General features: G+C 37.6%; 3 protein-coding genes and 8 non-coding genes across 21 annotated transcripts in view; all 11 read left to right on the top strand.

Moving 5' to 3' along the window:
- osbpl9 (oxysterol binding protein-like 9) overlaps positions 1-2,980 on the top strand; it is a 39,419-nt gene extending 36,439 nt beyond the window's left edge. For 7 of the 8 annotated variants that reach the window (XM_026913238.3, XM_026913230.3, XM_053236055.1 and 4 more), the window contains 11 exons: positions 503-546; positions 789-820; positions 991-1,027; positions 1,211-1,255; positions 1,443-1,490; positions 1,688-1,717; positions 1,906-1,958; positions 2,132-2,160; positions 2,318-2,397; positions 2,569-2,616; positions 2,804-2,980. The gene's annotated coding sequence lies outside the window, so the exon portion shown is untranslated. The remainder of the gene's footprint in view (positions 1-502; positions 547-788; positions 821-990; positions 1,028-1,210; positions 1,256-1,442; positions 1,491-1,687; positions 1,718-1,905; positions 1,959-2,131; positions 2,161-2,317; positions 2,398-2,568; positions 2,617-2,803) is intronic. The other variant, XM_053236057.1, reaches the window with a different exon arrangement.
- Positions 327-405, top strand: LOC113537264 (small nucleolar RNA SNORD74). The gene has a single exon (XR_003403743.2). It is a non-coding gene; the product is annotated as a small nucleolar RNA SNORD74 (small nucleolar RNA).
- Positions 647-716, top strand: LOC113537299 (small nucleolar RNA SNORD75). The gene has a single exon (XR_003403749.1). It is a non-coding gene; the product is annotated as a small nucleolar RNA SNORD75 (small nucleolar RNA).
- Positions 853-921, top strand: LOC113537293 (small nucleolar RNA SNORD75). Its single transcript, XR_003403748.1, has one exon. It is a non-coding gene; the product is annotated as a small nucleolar RNA SNORD75 (small nucleolar RNA).
- LOC113537327 (small nucleolar RNA SNORD79) lies at positions 1,296-1,375 on the top strand. The gene has a single exon (XR_003403753.1). It is a non-coding gene; the product is annotated as a small nucleolar RNA SNORD79 (small nucleolar RNA).
- Positions 1,528-1,613, top strand: LOC113537270 (small nucleolar RNA snR60/Z15/Z230/Z193/J17). Its single transcript, XR_003403744.1, has one exon. It is a non-coding gene; the product is annotated as a small nucleolar RNA snR60/Z15/Z230/Z193/J17 (small nucleolar RNA).
- LOC113537275 (small nucleolar RNA snR60/Z15/Z230/Z193/J17) lies at positions 1,752-1,836 on the top strand. Its single transcript, XR_003403745.1, has one exon. It is a non-coding gene; the product is annotated as a small nucleolar RNA snR60/Z15/Z230/Z193/J17 (small nucleolar RNA).
- Positions 2,436-2,498, top strand: LOC113537286 (small nucleolar RNA SNORD78). Its single transcript, XR_003403747.1, has one exon. It is a non-coding gene; the product is annotated as a small nucleolar RNA SNORD78 (small nucleolar RNA).
- On the top strand, positions 2,654-2,727 carry LOC113537331 (small nucleolar RNA SNORD47). The gene has a single exon (XR_003403755.1). It is a non-coding gene; the product is annotated as a small nucleolar RNA SNORD47 (small nucleolar RNA).
- A 149-nt stretch (positions 2,981-3,129) lies between the features above and the next one.
- Positions 3,130-11,382, top strand: tor3a (torsin family 3, member A). 4 transcript variants are annotated; one of them, XM_053236064.1, is made up of 8 exons: positions 3,130-3,947; positions 4,107-4,229; positions 5,635-5,900; positions 6,803-6,978; positions 7,521-7,645; positions 7,863-8,028; positions 8,293-8,514; positions 11,275-11,382. In XM_053236064.1, exons 1-7 carry the CDS (start codon positions 3,782-3,784, stop codon positions 8,480-8,482), a joined length of 1,212 nt encoding a protein of 403 aa, XP_053092039.1. In that variant the 5' UTR covers positions 3,130-3,781; the 3' UTR covers positions 8,483-8,514; positions 11,275-11,382. The 4 variants fall into 4 exon arrangements, with proteins under 4 accessions (XP_053092039.1, XP_053092040.1, XP_053092038.1 ...); XM_053236065.1 differs by lacking the exon at positions 11,275-11,382 and having other exon boundaries at positions 8,405-9,861; XM_053236063.1 differs by lacking the exon at positions 11,275-11,382 and having other exon boundaries at positions 8,293-9,861.
- calr (calreticulin) lies at positions 10,263-17,425 on the top strand. Its single transcript, XM_026929932.3, has 9 exons — positions 10,263-10,837; positions 11,275-11,376; positions 13,262-13,465; positions 13,566-13,660; positions 13,763-13,972; positions 14,809-14,922; positions 15,461-15,604; positions 15,790-15,882; positions 16,605-17,425. Exons 1-9 carry the CDS (start codon positions 10,744-10,746, stop codon positions 16,800-16,802), a joined length of 1,254 nt encoding a protein of 417 aa, XP_026785733.3. The 5' UTR covers positions 10,263-10,743; the 3' UTR covers positions 16,803-17,425.
- The last annotated feature ends 1,895 nt before the right edge of the window (positions 17,426-19,320 follow it).

The raw sequence follows: 19,320 nt of genomic DNA, 5'->3' as shown, positions 1-19,320 counted from the left end.
TTAATTAAGCTTTCTTAGATATTGTGTTTTGTGCAAGCGCTTTTTTAATTTTAATAAGTCTTTGCGGGTTTCCTAGTCTGCTAGCTTAGCCTTTAGCTACACGTGTGTCTAGGTCTTAGTGTTTTCTGCAATCAAACCATAAGACTTTCTGCTTTAATTGTAGACTCTTTAAATGTGGATGCGTTATTTTTCTTTTTTATTGTGTGCGATTTGATTTAAACTAGCTGAACGATTACTCTTCGCGCCTGTTTTAGCTCGCTAACTTGCTAACTCGATAGCTTAGCTTGGGTGTTTCAGTTTAAAGCTAATTATGGATTTCAATTCCTCACGTCCATATGATGAAAATTATGTTGGTAGGGACATCTGAGCAAATCTGATGAATGCCAACATTTCTGATTTTGCGTGTGGTAGTTATTATTGGCTTTTCTGTAGTTCATTTCCTGCATCCCACGTGGCAGCCATGCAGCACAGATTAACTTCTTTTCCTCTGTCTGTTCTGCAGAAGGAGCTGGATTCAGCAGTTGGTCCTGGCACATCCGGCTGTTGGTAAGTTCACATCCACTGTTGCTATTCATCAGCTGTAATATAATGTACCAAAAACTATAAAATGCAGTGTATTGGTTACCTCTGCACATGAACACTACCAAGCCTGTGATGAAGAAAAATGAGTAAGAGTAGTGGACAGAAGTGGTTTCTGAAAATATATTTCTGAGGCTTGAATTTGGCTTGTGTACATCGTTACCTTGCATGTTACAGGGGTTAATTGTTGGCTTATTTGCTTATTACAGCCTTTAAAAAGAATGGCCTGCTATAAATGAAGGTATGTGCTGTTAAAATCTTTTTTCCTCTTATTGCCCGTGATGAGTGAAATGAATAAGAGTAGTGGACAGAAGTGATTTCTGAAAACTTGAATCTGAGGCAGCTTGATCATTTCTTCTTCTGATATTAACATCGACAGGAAAGCTAAATCTGCTCCTTTTCTTCTTGCAGTGGCTGATGGAAATTTGTATGCTGTACTTGTATACAGGTATGTTTTGTGTCCTAAAAATTTTCCCTTCTAATGTGTGCTCTATGATGACCCTATTTGCTACTCTTGATCCAAGACTGATGAAATTGCAACCACCAAATATTTAATCTGAGGCACTGTATTTATCTGCTGGAGTCCTCCTGGTGTGTTCTTGAAGTAATTTTTCCTTCCTTTTTCTCCTAGGATGACTTGATTTTCCACTAGGATGTTGGACTGATGAAATGAGAGGTAAGCTTCTGGAGATTTATTTAAATGCTGCAAAGGTGTCTGCTGTTTATGATGATTGTTGTTAAGACAATGGGAATCTCTCTGAATAAGAGTGAAAGACATATTTGTACTGAAACAGTAGCATGTCTATCAAGCATATTTTTTTTAATAAAGTATGCACATTGTAACAAGTGTCGTCTTCCCCTAGGGTGCCTGTGTCAGGTGCATGATACGGCCCAGTGAAGTTGGCTGAATGGTAATGATTTAAGGTTTATTTTTCCCAATGTGCAATTTTGATGCAAGTGATGATTGCATAGTTCAGCAGAACCTCCATGTAGAACCAATGCACAATGTCTTTCGCTCCTAGCTGATGCATCAGTTCTCCACTTGTAGGCAAATGTAACAGGATTGTGCTTTTTGAACATGGTTTTTCTTTTTTTTTTCTCTTTGCAGTGATGAAGCTGCTGAGGGGCCTATGCTAAGGTGAGTTTAGACCTCAAGTTTTTAATTGTATAACATGATACAGGTGATGATTGCATAGTTCAGCAGAACCTCCATGTAGAACCATGCGCAATGTCTTTCGCTCCTAGCTGATGTATCGAGTAAAGACAGATGCATGTGATCACTGCCTCAACTGGCTGTTAAATAATTTTTTTTTTTTTTTTTTGCAGCATCTAGATGGTGTAGATGATGCTGACCTTGTCTTTGGATGTCCTCCCTCCAGGTATGTAGTCACTTGGTTGTGTGATCTCTCTGCTGTGATCTGGAGAGGATGATCTTGAATCAGGTCTCTGATCTTGTTGAGGACACTAAGTCTTGATGACTGATCTGGATTCAGATGTCTGAGTATTCCATAGCTGCAGTAGTCTTGCCCTAATCATCTTTTCTCCCCCATAGGTTGGCTGCTTATGCTTGATGCTTGAATGGTGAGTTCTAATACAGATTTGTGTATTTTAGTGCCCATGACCAGTGGGATGATTTAATGTCCATTGACTTTCCCATGGAGATTGGATATTAGCTCTGTCTGATATGGTCATTTAGGTAGTCTTTAGACCTCATGGGTAATATTTTCTGTTCTAACAGGAGTCTACTCATTGATAGGTGAAGCTGTTGGCCTCCTGTAAACTTGAGTGCCCTGTTGAGGCAAGCCACAATCTCACCAGGTTTGTATGCTTATTTAACTTATTAGCCCACAATTGGGGTTCAGTGATGTCTTACAAATGTCTGACCTGAACACAAATGTGGACAGTCTCTTGCTGATGAACCCCTGTCTTTAATCCACTGCAAGCTGCTTTGACTTACCCTGACTAAACATAATTCTCCATTACATGCAGATTTGAGTTGCGGTCCATTGGATAAGTTGACAGGCTGGCAATGTTCAGGTACGTAGTGTTAATGCTTATAAATTGTTTTGCCTGCAACCTGTGATGAAGAGATTCTGCCAAATGAATCTGCTGATTATACCCTTTTCCGTTCCATTTATTTCTGAGGTTGCCATGGCTACCTCTGCATTGTGCTAGTCATGTAAACTTTCCTGATGACTGATTTGATTTTATTTATTTTACACAGTGGCACTCAACCCAAGTTTGTGTGAGATCATCTGGACCTGGATGTTCTGATGTTATCCAGTACCAGTTGACTGGTTTTTAAGTTTAATGCCCTTTGAATCATGAAGGTGGGGGATGTTGATGGGCTGTATTTTAAAATTGTCTGGAATCAATTGAATAAAATTGAATGAACTTTGAATGTCTCCTTTTTTTTTTTCCTGTACAAAGTTGTAATCTTGTTAAAGGTGACATGGTTTTAAACCTGTTAAACTCTCAGGACTAGCCAGTTGGTTCGGGCTTGTTCACTTCTGTGCATGCATACCTTTCCTGTTATACTGTAGTGGCAGAATACTGGAAACCTATAACTTTTATAAATGATTAAACAGGGTGATGAATTGAGCAAATAAATCTGTAGTCAGTGACTAATTGTCTGTCTGGTCACCGGAAGTTACATCTTCATTGTACAACAAATGAAGACCACGACTTGTTTAGGAGCAGATACTGAACTCCATTTCCGGTTAATTTTAGTCCATGTTCTTTCAACTGAATTACTTTTAATAAATTTGAAAGCTGGTACTGGGTGATCTATCTGGCCAAAACGAGCTTGATTCTTTTATTGACATTGGCTCAGAGTGCTGGTGCCTACATAAACCCCAAACATAAGGGGGGAAAGAATGTAATCTTTTAAGGGGCACTGAGGAATATCTTCTAAATATGCAATTTATTAATATTAAGTTTTTTTTATTATTTATTTTTTGCTATTTAGTGTATGTAATATAGTGTTCTGTGTGTAAAAGGAAGCCGCCTACGGCTAGCACGAGGCTTGTCGTGTTCTCTGCGACTGCCGGAAATGACGTCAGTGTTCCGCGGCAGCCTGTCCTGTGTAAATACTGATGGTGCGTTTTTACGTCCCCGGTAGGCTGTGACAGGAGGTCTGAATGGGCACAGTAAGGAGGCTTATTTGTAGTTCAGTGTATACACGGCATTCCTATCGGACCTGATGATTGTGTTAGTCTTTTTCTCCGCGCTTTTTGCGGTGTCCGTTAACGCGGATTTGTTTCACTTTGACAGCATCTCAAATGCGTCGACCTATTACTTTAACTACCTCTACTGCCATGTTTGGGAAGGGGAGTGTCAGCCGAACCAGGACGATGCGACCCAGCAAGGTAGGAAGCGAGGCCGTGCTGTAGACTGGGCTTCAGCAGTCTGACTGAACCATGCGGAAACAGAACCATGGCTTTCATTTAGAAACGTGTTGGGCTGCTCATTTGCGCAATGATCTAATCATTCAGTGTTGAATTGTCACAATTTCCTGCTGTGTTCAGTGCCTACAGGGGACATGTGGTCGTGGCTTGCTCAGGATTATACGGGCATGGTGACCAACTGGTACTGCAGCATTGGACAGTGCTGTGACTCAGGAGACTGCAGAATTACTAACAACATCACAGGTAGAATGTTCAACAGCACATTCATTATTTTTCAGCCAGTGCATATCAACCCTCACTCATCACTGTTATATGTTCAGTTGAATGTATAGATTTCGTGTATACACTGTATGGTTTATATATATATATATATATATATATATATATATATATATATATATATATATGTCACTTTAATAGGAAGTCAAAGTCCACTTTAATAGGAACATCTGCTCATTTATGCAGTTATCCAATCAGCCAATCAAGTGGCAGCAACATGAAGCATAAACTCAGGCAGATACAGGTCAATGTTCACATCAAATATCAGACTGGGGAAAAGTGTGATGTCTGTGACTTTAACCGTGGGATGGTTGCTCGTGACAGACGGGCTGGTTTGATTATTTCAGAAACTGCTGAACTCCTGGGATTTTCACACACAACATTCTCTAGAGTTTACACAGTATGGTGCAAAAAAACAAACAAACAAAAAAACATCCTGTGTGCAGAGGGTCTGCAGGCTGAAACACCATGTTGATGAGAGAGATCAGAGGAGGTTGACCAGACTGGTTTGAGCTGACAGGAAGTCTATAGTAACTCAAATAAGCACTCTTTACAACCGTGGTGAGCAGAAAAGCCTCTCAGAATGAACAACACATCACACCTTGAGGTGGATAGACTACAACAGCAGAATACCAAAACAGGTTTCACTCCTGTCAACCAAAAACAAGAATCTGAGGCAGTAGAGATTCACCAAAACTGGACAGTTGAAGACTGGAAAAAGACCAGGTGATTTTTTTTCTTATCTTCAGCCATCCAGTTTGGGTGAGTCTGTGCCCATGATGGCCTCAGATTCTTGTATTTGGCTGACAGGAGTTAAACCTGATGTGGTCTTCTGCTATTGTAGCCCGTCCACCTCAAGATTCAATATTTTGTGCATGCTGAGATGCTTTTCTGCTCACCACAACTGTAAAGAGTGATTATATGAGTTACTATATCCTTCCTGGCAGCTCAAACCAATCTGGCCACATTCCTCTGACCTCAACAAGGCGTTTCTACCTACAGAACTGTCTCTCACTCAGTGTTTTTTTTTTTTTTTTTTTACACCATTCTGTTTAAACTCTAGAGACTGCTGTGTGTGAAAATCCCTGGAGATGAGCAGTTTCCGAAATATTAAAACCAAAAATTCTGATGTTTGATGTGAACATTAACTGAAGCTCCTGACCTGTAGCTGCACGATTTTATGCACTGTGCTGCTGCCACATGATTGAATGATTGGATAACTGCATGAATGCATGAGCAGGTCTACAGGTGTTCCTAATAAAGTGGATAGTGAGTGTGATTTTACATATATATATATATATATATATATATATATGTGTGTGTGTGTATATCTGCAATAGCAGCTATTTTTCTTGAACTGTGCAATTAGGTCTAGAGCGGGATCTACAGCTAAAACTTCATGGGCAGCACCTGGCTCAGTCGGTGGTCCTGAAGGCCATTCAAGGCTTCATTAATAACCCTGAGTCGAACAAGCCCCTGACCCTCTCCTTCCACGGTTGGTCAGGCACAGGCAAAAACTTTGTGGCCCGGCTGGTGGCCGATAACCTGTATCGTGATGGAGTGAAGAGTGAGTGTGTACGTCTGTTCATTGCCCCATTCCACTTCCCACATGCAAGACTGGTGGACGTGTACAAGGTGAGCCATTCTCACAATGCCTTTGTGCAAACTTTACTATTTACTATCAGTGAGTCTAGCTTCACACAGATTGTGTGACCTCCTTTGGTATTAGGGAGTTCTGTTCACTATAAGACTGGGGGCTGTAATGTGTGTGAGGAAGGTATGTTGAGTAGAACCCCTCGTTCTGAGCTGTAGGGTGTACTCTTTTGATTGTGCCTCTCTCCAAGAGAGCACAACCAGGACAGCAAATTTGGTCAGTAACTGCAGGTTGGAGCGATTATTCTCATGCAAGCAGAAAAATGGCTAATAAGAGGCAATGTGATCAATGCCTCTATCACTTCATCTGATGATGCAAGTGTCAACGGCAGGCCCTAGCCAACCTGCTTGTAGTTCATCATGTGCTGGGGAGACCAGGACTGGTATAGCAGACAGTCCTGTAACCCTCACAGCACATGCTCCGCAGCTCCAGGGTCCCCAGTAAGATCCTCAGCTCGGGTTGTTGTCGGTGTGAACTTTCACATGTTCTTCGTGTGGGTTTCCGGTTTCCTCTCCCCTCCCAAAACATGCTAGTAGGTGGACTGGTGACCCGTAGGTGTGAGTGTGTGAAAATGTGTGTGTGGTGCCCCACAGTGGACTGGTATACCATCTAGGTTTTATTCCCAACTCTTGCCCAGTGTTCCCGAGATGGATCCCTTGCAACCCTGACCAGGATAAAGCGGTTACTGAAGATGAAAGAAGTATATGTTAGTTGCAGATAATAGCAACATAAGACTTGATTGTAATTTTTTTTTTTTAATTTATTATGCTTCTAGTGTGTATGTTTTTAGAAAATTTTATCAGCATCTTGTGCATTATGTATTTTAACACCTGTGTTGTTACATTATAAAAACTCATATTCATTTTTGTGCATGTGTTTTTAGGGCCAGCTGAGGGAGGCTATTAGAGACATGGTCCTCCGTTGCCCACAGACACTCTTCATTTTTGATGAGGCAGAGAAATTGCACCCTGGTCTTATTGATGCCATTAAACCCTATATGGACCACTATGATAATGTGGATGGTGTTAGCTACAGAAGAGCCATATTCCTGTTCCTCAGGTTGGTGTGTGCCAAAAAAATACTGAACTGGAAGGAGTTAGAACAGCATATTATTTATATTATGAGTCTCCAGTGAGATATTTTATAGAGAGATTTCAGGAGTGTTGCTATTCCAACTATATGAAGTGAGTGTTTAAGGTAATTATATGAAGTCTGAGGCTGACAGCAGTGTTTGAAATAAGAAGTACTAGTAAAACAGTATAAAAGTGCATACTACTACCATGCACTATCAGTGAAAATTTGCATCCCGTTTGGTTTATGGGTGAATAAATAGAAAGCATACTTCTAACCACTAAGGGAAGTGGTTAATTCTGTGAGCACCTATGGTCTCGGTAATTCTCTGAGCAAGAATTTCATTGTTTTTTTTAACACTGTATTGTTTTAAAGAATATGTTAAAGAAATTTTAACTTATTCTAATGTGCCTCATTAAGGTGTCAAATTACTAGTTTGTTAAGTTTTATCTATTGCATGGAAAGAGTTTTCACCTTCATAAAGATGTACAACTTTTTGCACTCAACTCAATTTAAATCTCATTCTGTAGTAACATTGGTGGTGCAGCTATTAATGATGTAGCACTGGACTTTTGGCATTCGGGGCAGAACCGGGAGGATATTGGTATGGAAGATCTGGAACATCGACTGCGAGCAGAATCCATGGAGGCTGAAGGCAAGTGCTCTCGCAATTAATACATATAATGGAACTTAGAATAAACACAAAACTCTACTTTTCCTTTCTTTTTAACCTGATTGACATTATTGATTACTTGATGCACTTCTATGTAATTCATAATGGTCCATTACTATTAAAAATAGGTTTCTGTAAGCCTCAACTAAATTGATGCATTATTAGTGATATTTGAAATTGCTCTCTCTCTCTGTTCTAGGAGGATTTGCCCAGAGTGAGCTCATGTCGGGGCACCTGATTGACTTCTTTGTGCCATTCTTGCCTCTTGAATATCGTCATGTTAAACTATGTGCTCGGGACGCGTTTGTTATCCGTGGCGTGGAGCCTGATGAGGCGACTCTAGACGAGGTGGCTAAAGCCATGCTGTACGTACCCAAAGAAGAGAAACTCTTTTCTGCACAGGGTTGCAAATCCATTCCACAACGAATCAACTTCTTTTTACATTAACAAAATAACACAAGGTCACTAAGCCCACATGAACAAGTTATGGCATACGTAACAGTGAAGCTATAATGAGACTGTTACCAGATTTTTACATGCCACTTCACAGGTTCAGGGTTCCACGGTCGATCCTGAGCTCGGTTTACTGTCTGTGTGGAGTTTCTCATGTTCTCCCCATGTCCATGTAGGTTTCCTCCCACTACACGAAAACATGCTGGCAGTTGGATTGGTTATGCTAAATTGCTTGTAGGTGTGGACCATCGGCGTCCCATCCATGACATTTTCCCTCTTCATGCCCAGTGTTCCCAGGATAGGCTCCAGATCCACCGTGACTCTGACCAGGATAACGCAGTTACCGAGCAGCCTTTTTTTCCCTGAAATGTGATATCCAGCCACTTTTTTCACTCCAGGTAAAGTCCACCCTTTACCCCCATCTTCACTGACAGCAGCTGTGACACACTGCCACACAACATATTTTGTTTGCAATGTAACTCTACTGCTAAGACTTCCAAAAAGCATTGACTGCACTTCTGCTAAAGAACATCAATTTCAGATTCACTGAAATTTCTCTTCTTTGTTACCTTTTGAGCCAGTTTTATCTGTGTGAACCTCTGTTGCCAGAAATACTGATATGAAAATTAGTTAAATAATGGGCGGTGTGGAGAAACGGGTTCAAATGTGATTAATTCCACGAAAATGATTTATAAATGACCCTGCACAACGTTGTGTGCATATATTCAACCAGGTTTTCCATTCCATCTCGTGAATTTTACAACTATATTGATTTCTGGGATTCTACTGTAGTGATTCTAGCTAGCTAGTGTTTTTACAAAACAAAACAAGGGACAAGTCACCTGTTTGGCACACTTTGCACCACGGCAAGGGGGTTAACCAAATTCATTAAGGGCACTTATGTACTGTACGCTCACTAGAAGATGGAGGAAACAACAAAATGTCGGATCACATACTTGTTTTCATAACACGCTTTCCCGTGGAAAAGCACCATAAATGTATAGGTCAAGTGTGGCAGTTATTTACTTTTTTTTTTTTTAAATGTACCTTTACATTTTGTTCTATAATTATTTAAAGTAAATGTGCTGTTTATGAATGCCTTAAATAGAATCATTTGGGTTTTTGTCACTTTTTATGGATGTAGGATTTTAAGGTTCAGAAGACATGAAGGTAAAGAAAAGCAGCTGAAACTGTAATACAGACCATCATTTCTCAGCATTACTGTTGTTTCTGTTACAAGAAAAGTCTATTTTTCTAGAGAAAATACCAGACTGTGACAGCAATAAGAACAATGCAGAGTCTGGGGTCGGTGTGTACCCCTTAGACCTCTAACCTCTAACTTGTGTTTCCATACACTATGGAATTGCACGGTAGTGTTTACAATGTCATTACTGGGTTTAAGAGAAATCTGTTGAAGTGAAAGGATTTAATTTAAATGTTCTAGATGAAAGTACATCACCATGTTCAGTCATTTTGGTTGACATGAAGCTACAGTGTGTCAAAAAAATATTCCAAATAAAAATGTACATGTGCATGCTGGTTTGCTATAATAGTAAGCTATTAACGCTTTATATTTAAGGACTTCTAAATTGTCATTGTTATGTATATTTTGAACATTTTATAACACTGTATTTGGCTTTTAGACTTTTGTGTCAGTAACATTTTCACCACTACGTCACCAGCTGAAGGGTCTAAATCTTTTGTTTTAATTTTAGCTCTTGCACATAAAATGTTTTAGACTGGAACCAGTTTTGTGTCCTTTCTTCTAACTAATTTTTCTAACGCTCCAAAAAGGTACATTTTCACATATATGAGATTAGAAAATCATTTGCTAGAATATAGTATTTTATATTAAATATTGTAATATAAAAATTTATATTACGATATAAAATTTTATATTTATATATATAAAAAAATGATTTATTAGTACCAAACAGTAGTTTGGTACTTTAATGTTTTATTTTTCACATGACTTTATGAAGTACTATAAAGAAAACAAACTTTCCTTTTCATATCAGTGGAAATCTGGATAGTAGATGTGCAAAAGTTAGCTTTTATGTCAGTAATTTATAAAGACCTTTAGAAATCTTTAATGGCAAGCTTTTTTTTTTTTGGATTGTCCATTAACCACAGTAATGACAGTAAATATTTAAAATAATATGTTAAAAGGAAAAAAACGGGTATGAATTAAATAATAAAAGAACTACTATATATAAACAGTATAAATAATAGGAGCAGCTTGGAAGTAATCTTTTCTAAACTCACATTTCCGTCTGATTCCCTTTTCCATCTCAAAATCGTTATTTCATTTCCTCCTCTTTCGATTGCTAGTTAACTGCATGGTTAGACTGAATTGGCCAAAGTTAGCTGTCGATCATTTGTATTAATGCTCTGATTGGTCAGAATCTGTAATCCCGCCTCTTCGCGCTCTGGGCCAATGAGAGCAGGCCATCTGTTCTGAGCCCAGAGGAGAGCCTGGCATAGAGAAGAAGTGCTCATTGATTTAGAATAGCACGTTGTTGTGATATCGCTGGTATTAATGCGTGCTTTGGTGGCATTCTATCCGTTTTTAAGCTAATTCACGTGTTGTCTAGTAGTCTGTTGAGAGCATATTTGTTTTTGACAAAATGACAACGCTCTCTTTGCTTTTCCTAAGCTTATCAATGGCCGTAATAACTGCAGAACCGTCCGTTTATCTCCGAGAGCAGTTTGAAGACGGGGGTAATGTGTTTATTTTTCTGTTTACACTACTGTCTGAATGCATTCAGTAATCATTCAATATGCTGATGTATGTGCTTCTTTCTTTTAAAGAATTTATCTAAAGTTAAACGTCGTGGTTTTCATGTAATTCACGCCACTTCTGTGGCTATGCTACTGACATTTCTCTTAGCTGCTAATAACAATAACATTAACATCTACCGTGGTTTATGTGTGTGCGCGCGCGTGTGTTTGTGTGTGTTGTCTTTCTTCTGTGTAAACATGCAGTCTGAAACAATGGAAGTCTGAATATGAAGGAAGAGCTGCTTTAAAGTTGCATATTTATACAGTATGAAGACAGTATGAAGGAAAACGCGTCACACTTTTCCTCCAGATGTTAGCTAAGCATACAGATGCTTCTCATTAAGTAAACCTTCTGCTGTTGGTTTCTCTTGGTGTAGATGCTTGGAAAAGCCGGTGGCTGGAATCCACCCACAAATCCGACTATGGCAAGTTTGTGCTGTCTGCTGGCAAATTTTATGGCGATGCAGAGAAAGACAAGGGTGAGATTGTCCTTTCCTCTTTAGTGCTGAAATCCTCATCTTCTGGCTTTGATGCACAGTTTGTGAACAATTCATCAAATCTGTAAAAATCTGATATTTTGTGCTGCAATAAAATGCACCAATCCAAGGAAAAAAAAAAAAACTTGGGTGATGGCATGATTAGGGTGCTATTTGTGTTACATTTATAATTTATGTTTATTTACATTTATGTAAAGGTAAAAGACATTTTAACACTTGTGTTCTGTTCAAGGCAAAAATGACCCATTTTATATTAGTACTTAAAATGTAAGCATATATTTTAATTTTACTTTTTGCACTTGGGTCATTTTCTCTTCTGAACATGAAAAAGGACAAGTTTACTTTTTGGTGCATCTGCTTTACCTTCTTCTATTTATTCATATTTATATTACACAAGTTACGTTTGGGCCAATTCAACTCACAAATAAAATGGATTATAAAAATGGTGAAATATTAATTGACACCAGCTGCTTAAAAAAAATAATAAAATTGGTGAATTCATTTCAGTAACATCATGTCTTATTTGCACTCATACAGCACTCATGATAGCACATCTGCTGGTAGGAGTATCCCCAGGCATGGAAAGTGTTTTTGTGTCTTTACTGTTCCCTCAAAACATTTATTCATTTATTCATTTATTCATTTATTGGACATTTCAGCTTCCAGATGTCTGACCCGTTGCTACGTAGCCAACAGAACACAAGGTGTAAACATCTGTTGTGTCTTTAACAACAGCCTATGTGCATATTTCAGATAAATAACTTAAACTATGAACAAAACATACGGCACTCAGAAAGCAGCATTTTTGCGTATCACAGACCACAATAGTTATACTTTACCTTGAAATATAATCATTAAAATACTTACTACCTGAACACATTCACCTGTATTGAAATATTTGGAATATCCATAAATTGCATGTTCAACAGGAAGTTGCATCCTTGCAATTTTCTGAAGATCATGGGGAGAAGAAACTGAAGTTCTCTCCTTCTCCTCTCCTTTGTTCTTTATTTTTAATTATATTGGTAAATTGACTGACGTGGCAATTCAATAATACAAACTTGTTACACAAATTGTAACTGGACAATAAATTATTAATTGTAAAATATTTCAACCCCATTACTTATTATTAACATTATTACCTGTTTAACAGAAAAATGCAGCCATTGTCATAAAGGAACCATGTAAAAGTGAGATTGTTGCCTGAAATGGCTAACACTTTTTTTTTCTGAATGGTGAAATGTACGTTTTCTTAGATTCAGTGTTAAAATGATTTTAAGGTTTCATTTTTAAGAATTCCAAGTCACCACGATCATGGACCCCCATATTGTAGAGTGTCAAACTCAATTTTGTGTCCTGGCCACGTTGGCACTTTCATGTTTCCTCAAAGGTTGTGAGGGTAATTCATTTCTTTGGATTATTGCAAATGCATATGTTGTCTAGATTAACTGTTTAAAGCAATAAGCCCAAGCCTTAAAGCAGAGTGCAGGACATTTATAGAAAAAAATGTTATTGGCTCACAACTGTATAAACTATTTGGCCAAACTGGTAAAATTTAAATAGTGATTAATGCGGTATTCAGTTTACCAAATATTGAAAGTGTACCATTTTTACACACTTTTGTGCTATTACCAATAACTTTTTTTTCCATATAAAAAGTTTTTATATAGTTATATATATTTTATATAATTATATAATTTTGGATAGACTAGTATGGATAGACTAAAGAAAGAATCAAATTGTATTCAGCCTGTGGGCCTAGAATTTGACACTCATGTGGTAGAGCAAGTTTAATGTGCACACACTTTATACACTGAGAACTGCTATAGAATATCACTGAGCTAGATCTTATCATGTTGTCCCACAGGCCTTCAGACCAGCCAGGACGCTCACTTCTATGCCATTTCATCTCGGTTTGAGGACTTCAGCAATAAGGACCAGCCACTGGTTGTGCAGTTCACAGTGAAACATGAGCAGGGCATAGACTGTGGAGGAGGCTACATTAAGCTTTTCCCATCAGACCTCAAGCAAGAGGAAATGCATGGAGATTCCACATACAATATAATGTTTGGTGAGAAAGCTTACATTTTTTCATAACCTGGTAGCTGATACTAAGAATAAAGAATTGAGGATATGTATTAAATATAAACATAAAATATGTTCTGTTTAAGGTCCTGATATCTGTGGCCCTGGCACTAAAAAGGTTCATGTCATCTTCAATTATAAGGGCAAGAATCATTTGATCAACAAAGACATCAGGTGCAAGGTAAAGTCAGTTCTACGTGGTATTCCCAGTATGCTAATTCCACGATTTTCCGATTAGTTGTAGGAAAAATGACCCTACTAATACTGTGATGTTGATAACTAGGATGATGAATACTCCCACCTGTACACACTCATCGTTAATCCAGACAACACGTATGAGGTGAAGATTGACAATAAGAAGGTGGAGTCTGGATCTCTCGAGGATGATTGGGACTTTTTGCCCCCGAAGAAGATCAAGGATCCAGATGCAAAGAAGCCTGAAGACTGGGATGAGCGGGAGAAGATCGATGACCCTGATGATAAAAAGCCAGAGGTGAGGTGTTTAAGATTAAAAATTTAATTAAACATAAACTTAGAACTGCTTTTAAGACACATACAAACCCACACCTTATGTAGTAATTTGATTAAATTCTCCCCAGAGAATCAGTCAGAATATGATACTTACTGTATATTATTAAGTTCTCTTGGACGGCTGATCCTGATTATATATCTGTAGTTTGGTGTTTGGATCAAATTTCTTAACACGCTTCAAAAGCCACTTTTTACATTTAAGGAGCAACATCACCTGCACACCTTTTGTCACATTTGCGTGACATAATCATGAGTGGATCAGCCATATGGAGACTCTCGCCAGTAGAGTTCTTGCTTGCCATTAGCCAGCTGTGGGTTAGGGACTGGGCATTTTATCAATATTAGATGAAGGTTTGAAAAGGGCAGATGTCGACATTTTGAACTACTTTTATTGACCATTAATCCCAGCTGATAATCAGAAGTGACATGTACAAAACAATCTGATAACTGCAATCAGAATTTGGCAAAAATTTCATCAATATCCATCAGACAGCTTAAAGTGTTAAATCATTGTTAAATCAATCAACTCAACTGAGTTGTGTAGCAGTGCTGGTTGTTTCTTCTCGATTGAATATAAATTTTTCATTGTCTTATTAAGTATGTATTATTTAAATATCCACTTAAAATTAGTAGTTTCAAGTAGTTTTCATTTAGCAGTGAGGTCCTCTGCTTAGTTGGGGTGCCTTTCTGTGCACTTTATGCTTAATTTCATATATCCTAAGCTATTTTACACACATAACAGTTACTGATCCCTTTGGATCTTCTCTAAAATTTGTCTGACTTTTTGGCTTTCTGCAGGACTGGGACAAGCCTGAGACCATCCCTGATCCTGATGCCAAAAAGCCTGATGACTGGGACGAAGAGATGGATGGAGAATGGGAGCCCCCCATGGTTACCAACCCTGAGTACAAGGTACACAAAGTTCTCTTTTAATTAAGAGGATTTAAAATATTACACCTATGTTGATTTTCCAAGGGCACTGTACAGAAATGGAATATAAAAAATAAGGGTAGGTATATTAGTACAGTTGACATGAAGCAGATTCTGTGGTAGATGCCCCGGTGTAACTCTGGTAGATGCCCCGGTGTAAAAGTTCAATTTAAAAATGTACACTCTATATATAATTTTAGAACTGATCTTTTTTTGTGCTATATATAAACATCAAATGCATGAATTTGAGATTTCCATAAACCTATGTCATAAGTGAATACTGCCTTCAGTTGTGTCTCACTGAGTGTAGCATTTCATAGAGTTAACAAACGTACCAAAGAAGCACCCAAATGTATATGCACCAAAAAATGAAACTTTCATCATTCAACAAATGTGTGTTATCTTTAAAAACTTACAAAGTAGAGTAAGTGTGTTGTTGCTTTTTACTTGAAAACGTGTAGCATAGTAGAACAGCTCTTATTTGAGAATGTTTCATATAATTGGTTTTCCCCTTTCTTAGGGTGAATGGAAGCCAAAACAGATCGACAATCCTGCCTACAAAGGTAAATGGGTGCACCCTGAAATTGACAACCCTGAATACACTCCTGATCCTGAGATCTACAAATACAGCAGCATTGGAGTGATTGGACTGGACCTGTGGCAGGTATAAATCCTATTATCTCCTGTTATGACAGTTTGTTTAATGCTTAATGAGATGGATTAAGGTGTGATGGTCATATTATATTATGATTATTGTTTTACATAACATATATAATAAATAACTTCTCTTGTAAGAGAATAGCTCCTTTTACATTCACTAACCCACACTACTTTACTGTTTTGGAACAGGTGAAGTCTGGCACCATTTTTGACAACTTTTTCATTACCAATGACCCAAAACTGGCTGAGGAGGTTGGCAATGAGACCTGGGGTGCAACAAAGGTAAATTCATACCTGGTTCCAACAATTTAAGCCTATATATTGTTTTAAATAGTCTTTCATTAGAAGTAGCTAGAGTGAAGGAGCATTCTAAATGCATTTACAGGATGTATGATGGGTATGAAATGCATCGTCTCGAAACTAAACTAAAGAGCTTCCATACAGTTAAAAGCATTTATATCACACTGTTAAAGCAATTATAAATGTATACCCAAAGTTGATCATAGTTCTGATGGTGTGTTCAGCTTGTTGTTAATTATATTTCAGATTTAGCTGCTGATGTTGCACATTGGTGACAATAACACTGATATACAGTCAGGTCCATAAGTATTTGGACAGTGACACAATTATATTTCCCCTCTGGAAACCACCACAGTGGATTTGAAGTGTAGTTTTTCAACTTTAATTCAAGAGGTTTAACAAAAATATTGCATTATCACATATATCTGGAGCATGCCTCTCCTCTGAATACTAATAAAGCTATTCTACAGCTATTTTTATCAAGACTATTTATTGCCCTGATTTGAAATGTGTCGTGTGTGTGTGTGTGTGTGTGTGTGTATGTATATGTATATACATGTATGTATATATATATATATATATATATATATATATATATATATATATATAATATACAGTAATCAGTGCATAATATAATTAATTGGATGGCAAGGTGTCGGTGTATGTCAGGGTTTTTTTTTTATCCTATCTGTTCTGCTTAACAGGATGCTGAAAAAAAGATGAAAGATAGTCAAGAGGAGGAAGAGAGAAAGAAACGTGAGGAAGAGGACAAGAAAAGAAGTGAAGAGGCAAAGGATGAAGAGGATGAAGAAGACAAAGATGAGGAGGATGAAGATGAGGAAGAGGAGGAGGAGGATGAAGAGGAGGAGGGAACAGACTCTAAACTTAAGGATGAGTTGTAAACTTGAAATGAAACTCCTGCCTAGTCTCAGTGGACGTATATGGCAGAGAAAGTGACTGTATTGGACATTCCTTTGTTTCTCAGCTCAGACATTTAACATGTTCAGTTCTGGTGCTGCAGATGTATTTATAACTAAACCATACTTCATTGAGCTTCTTCAGCATAACCAAGTGGTGTTCAGAGGAACTGATATAAGAGGAATTGCCCACCTTTGTAATGAATACAGTGAACATGATGGTTTGGGGTAATTATGCAACATAGTTAAGAAGGCTGCAAAAAAGTGATGGTACACAAAGTCTCTATGAACCACTACTGTTCAGCTGAACTCACCATTTTGTCCTCATTCAATTCTGTTACTGTATTTTCTGAACATTTACGAGCCTCAGATTCCAACAGATTGCTGTTAATTTTCCATCCATAGTGCAATATGCTTAAATTATGTATGTTCTATGTACGTATCTGTGTGTGAGAGCGAGAATCCTTGTAAGTTTTTTTTGTTTGTTTGTTTGATTCCAAATCTAACCTCAAAGTGAAGATAAAATTGTAATGTTGATACTTGACATAGCCCTTATGCCCCTTGCACACGTGTGAATTTTTGTTCTTATAAAGAAACTGCAAAGCTGATTTATTGGGTTAGAAAGATTATGTAAAATAGCTGTGGTTTGATGTGGCTCTTGGAATAACTTGTCTCAAAACTGCTTGAAATTTAAGATGCAGTTAACTTGCTGGCCTAATTTGCAGTACTGATTCTGGCTTCAATTATAGCCTTCTCCCAGCAAATATACTTCACCCATGTGAAGCAATAATAAAGTATAAAATAAAGTGTACACAGATTTACACACATGTAGTTGATCAGTGAAGACACATTTGGTCTTTTAATGTTGCTTCATTAGTTTTGCACTGGAGCTTAAAGTGCTGACTAGTTAAGGAAGCTTATAACCTCTATTTTAACACTACAAACTACGTCACAATCATCTCACATGACTTGATCTGCATCACATTGTTCATCATTCAGTCTTAAGCTGATTGGGTTTCTGACACTCTTACACTATGATCTATTTCTAACATGAGTGTCACCTTTATTAAAAAAAAAAAAAAAAAAAGGTTTGATTAATAATTTAGTTGAATGCAGACCACAAAGTCAGAATTTGGAAACATATATATATATACATATATATGTCAATCATGCCGTTTATTATTATATGACTAATATAACTGTTAGCAATATTAGCCTTGTAGCTCCAGTGCAAAACTTAAGCAAACTTTGGGCTCCAAATGTGTCTTGGTTGGTTGACTATATTTGGGGTGAGGGAACAAATTATGTCAATTTCATTCTGATCCAAACTATCAATGTTGCATCTGTTTTGCACTTTGTTTTTGTACTTGTTTTTGAACAAAGTAGAAAATTCTGCTATGAATTTGGGCCTAGTGTATGATAAAAAAAAAAAAAAACTCTTCACTATTTTTATCACAAGTAATTACTGAAAAATAAGCCAGTCTGAATTCCTGCCGTTACTGCAGCATTCCAAATACATTACACTAACAAAAAGCGGTTGTTCATGGGTTCTTTGGTAAGTAGGGGTTCTTAGCTGCCAAATGGGTTCAATTTGGAGCCCTCTCTGCAAGTTAAACCCCTGTATTGTAGGGTGCTAAGAGGTACGAAGAAGGGTTGCCCAGGGGGATAAATGAAAGAAGTCTTTAGGGTTCTAGGTTTAACTCTACACATCATCATTCAAACCACACAGTTCACATTTTCCAATAGTGTATAATTAGTCTCTTTAGTAAGTCTTCTATTTAACCAGCAGGGGTCTCCATACTTTCTTGTGGCCACAAATTAAAAATGACAAAAAGTCATCTATTAGATAAAATAAAATCTGTAAAAAAAAATCTGGGAAATGGATTGTGCTTTCAGGCTTTAATGCCAGAATCCAATTTCTGACTTTTAAATAAAGGTGACAGTCATGTTAGAAATTAAGTTAAAACTAATAATTTTCTAACCCTTTTATATAGCTATTACTGATTTGATCACCTTTTATTGTCTATGTTTTACTCCAGTGAAAGATTTATGCCAGGTTATGCCAGTGTTAGGGTCTGTTCAAACATTAAGAGTAAATTTATCACCTTATTCAATAGTTAACATATTTCAAAAGTCTATTGTTTAATAATGTTTCCTGGTTGAACTTCTTCCTCTCCAATATTACAGTATCCTGGCCTTGGCAATGATCTATGAGAGCTTTGCATATCTAACATCTGGAAAAATCCAGCTCGGTCTTCCTAGCTACCAGCTGCCAAAACCCAGACTGAGCTGGTCAGACTGGTATCTTTGCCAGCTGGTAAGTGCTGGTAGAAAGGAAACAGTTTCTGAATTAGTAATGCTACATCATAGACAAGTTAGTTTTAAGAGTAAGGTAACTAGAAAATCTCAAACATATACTGATCTGTGTAGTCTAGTAATAGGTAAGCTGCCATTACTGTCTATGCAGTTTCTGTGCATGTTTGTATGGACACCTTCTGGGTTC

Source organism: Pangasianodon hypophthalmus, chromosome 8 (genome assembly GCF_027358585.1).
Source record: "Pangasianodon hypophthalmus isolate fPanHyp1 chromosome 8, fPanHyp1.pri, whole genome shotgun sequence".
NCBI lineage: Eukaryota > Metazoa > Chordata > Actinopteri > Siluriformes > Pangasiidae > Pangasianodon > Pangasianodon hypophthalmus.
Note: the sequence above shows the minus strand (reverse complement) of the source record. Positions and strands in the feature narration are given on the sequence as shown.

Bases quoted from the DNA above. Each gene is read 5' to 3' on its own strand.
- tor3a (XM_053236064.1), top strand. From the start codon at position 3,782: ATGATTGTGTTAGTCTTTTTCTCCGCGCTTTTTGCGGTGTCCGTTAAC. The intron at 7,646-7,862 runs GCAAGTGCTCTC...TCTCTGTTCTAG, and splicing joins AGAATCCATGGAGGCTGAAG to GAGGATTTGCCCAGAGTGAG. The intron at 8,029-8,292 runs GTACGTACCCAA...ATGTCCATGTAG, and splicing joins GAGGTGGCTAAAGCCATGCT to GTTTCCTCCCACTACACGAA.
- calr (XM_026929932.3), top strand. From the start codon at position 10,744: ATGACAACGCTCTCTTTGCTTTTCCTAAGCTTATCAATGGCCGTAATA. The intron at 14,923-15,460 runs GTACACAAAGTT...CCCCTTTCTTAG, and splicing joins TTACCAACCCTGAGTACAAG to GGTGAATGGAAGCCAAAACA. The intron at 15,605-15,789 runs GTATAAATCCTA...GTTTTGGAACAG, and splicing joins TTGGACTGGACCTGTGGCAG to GTGAAGTCTGGCACCATTTT.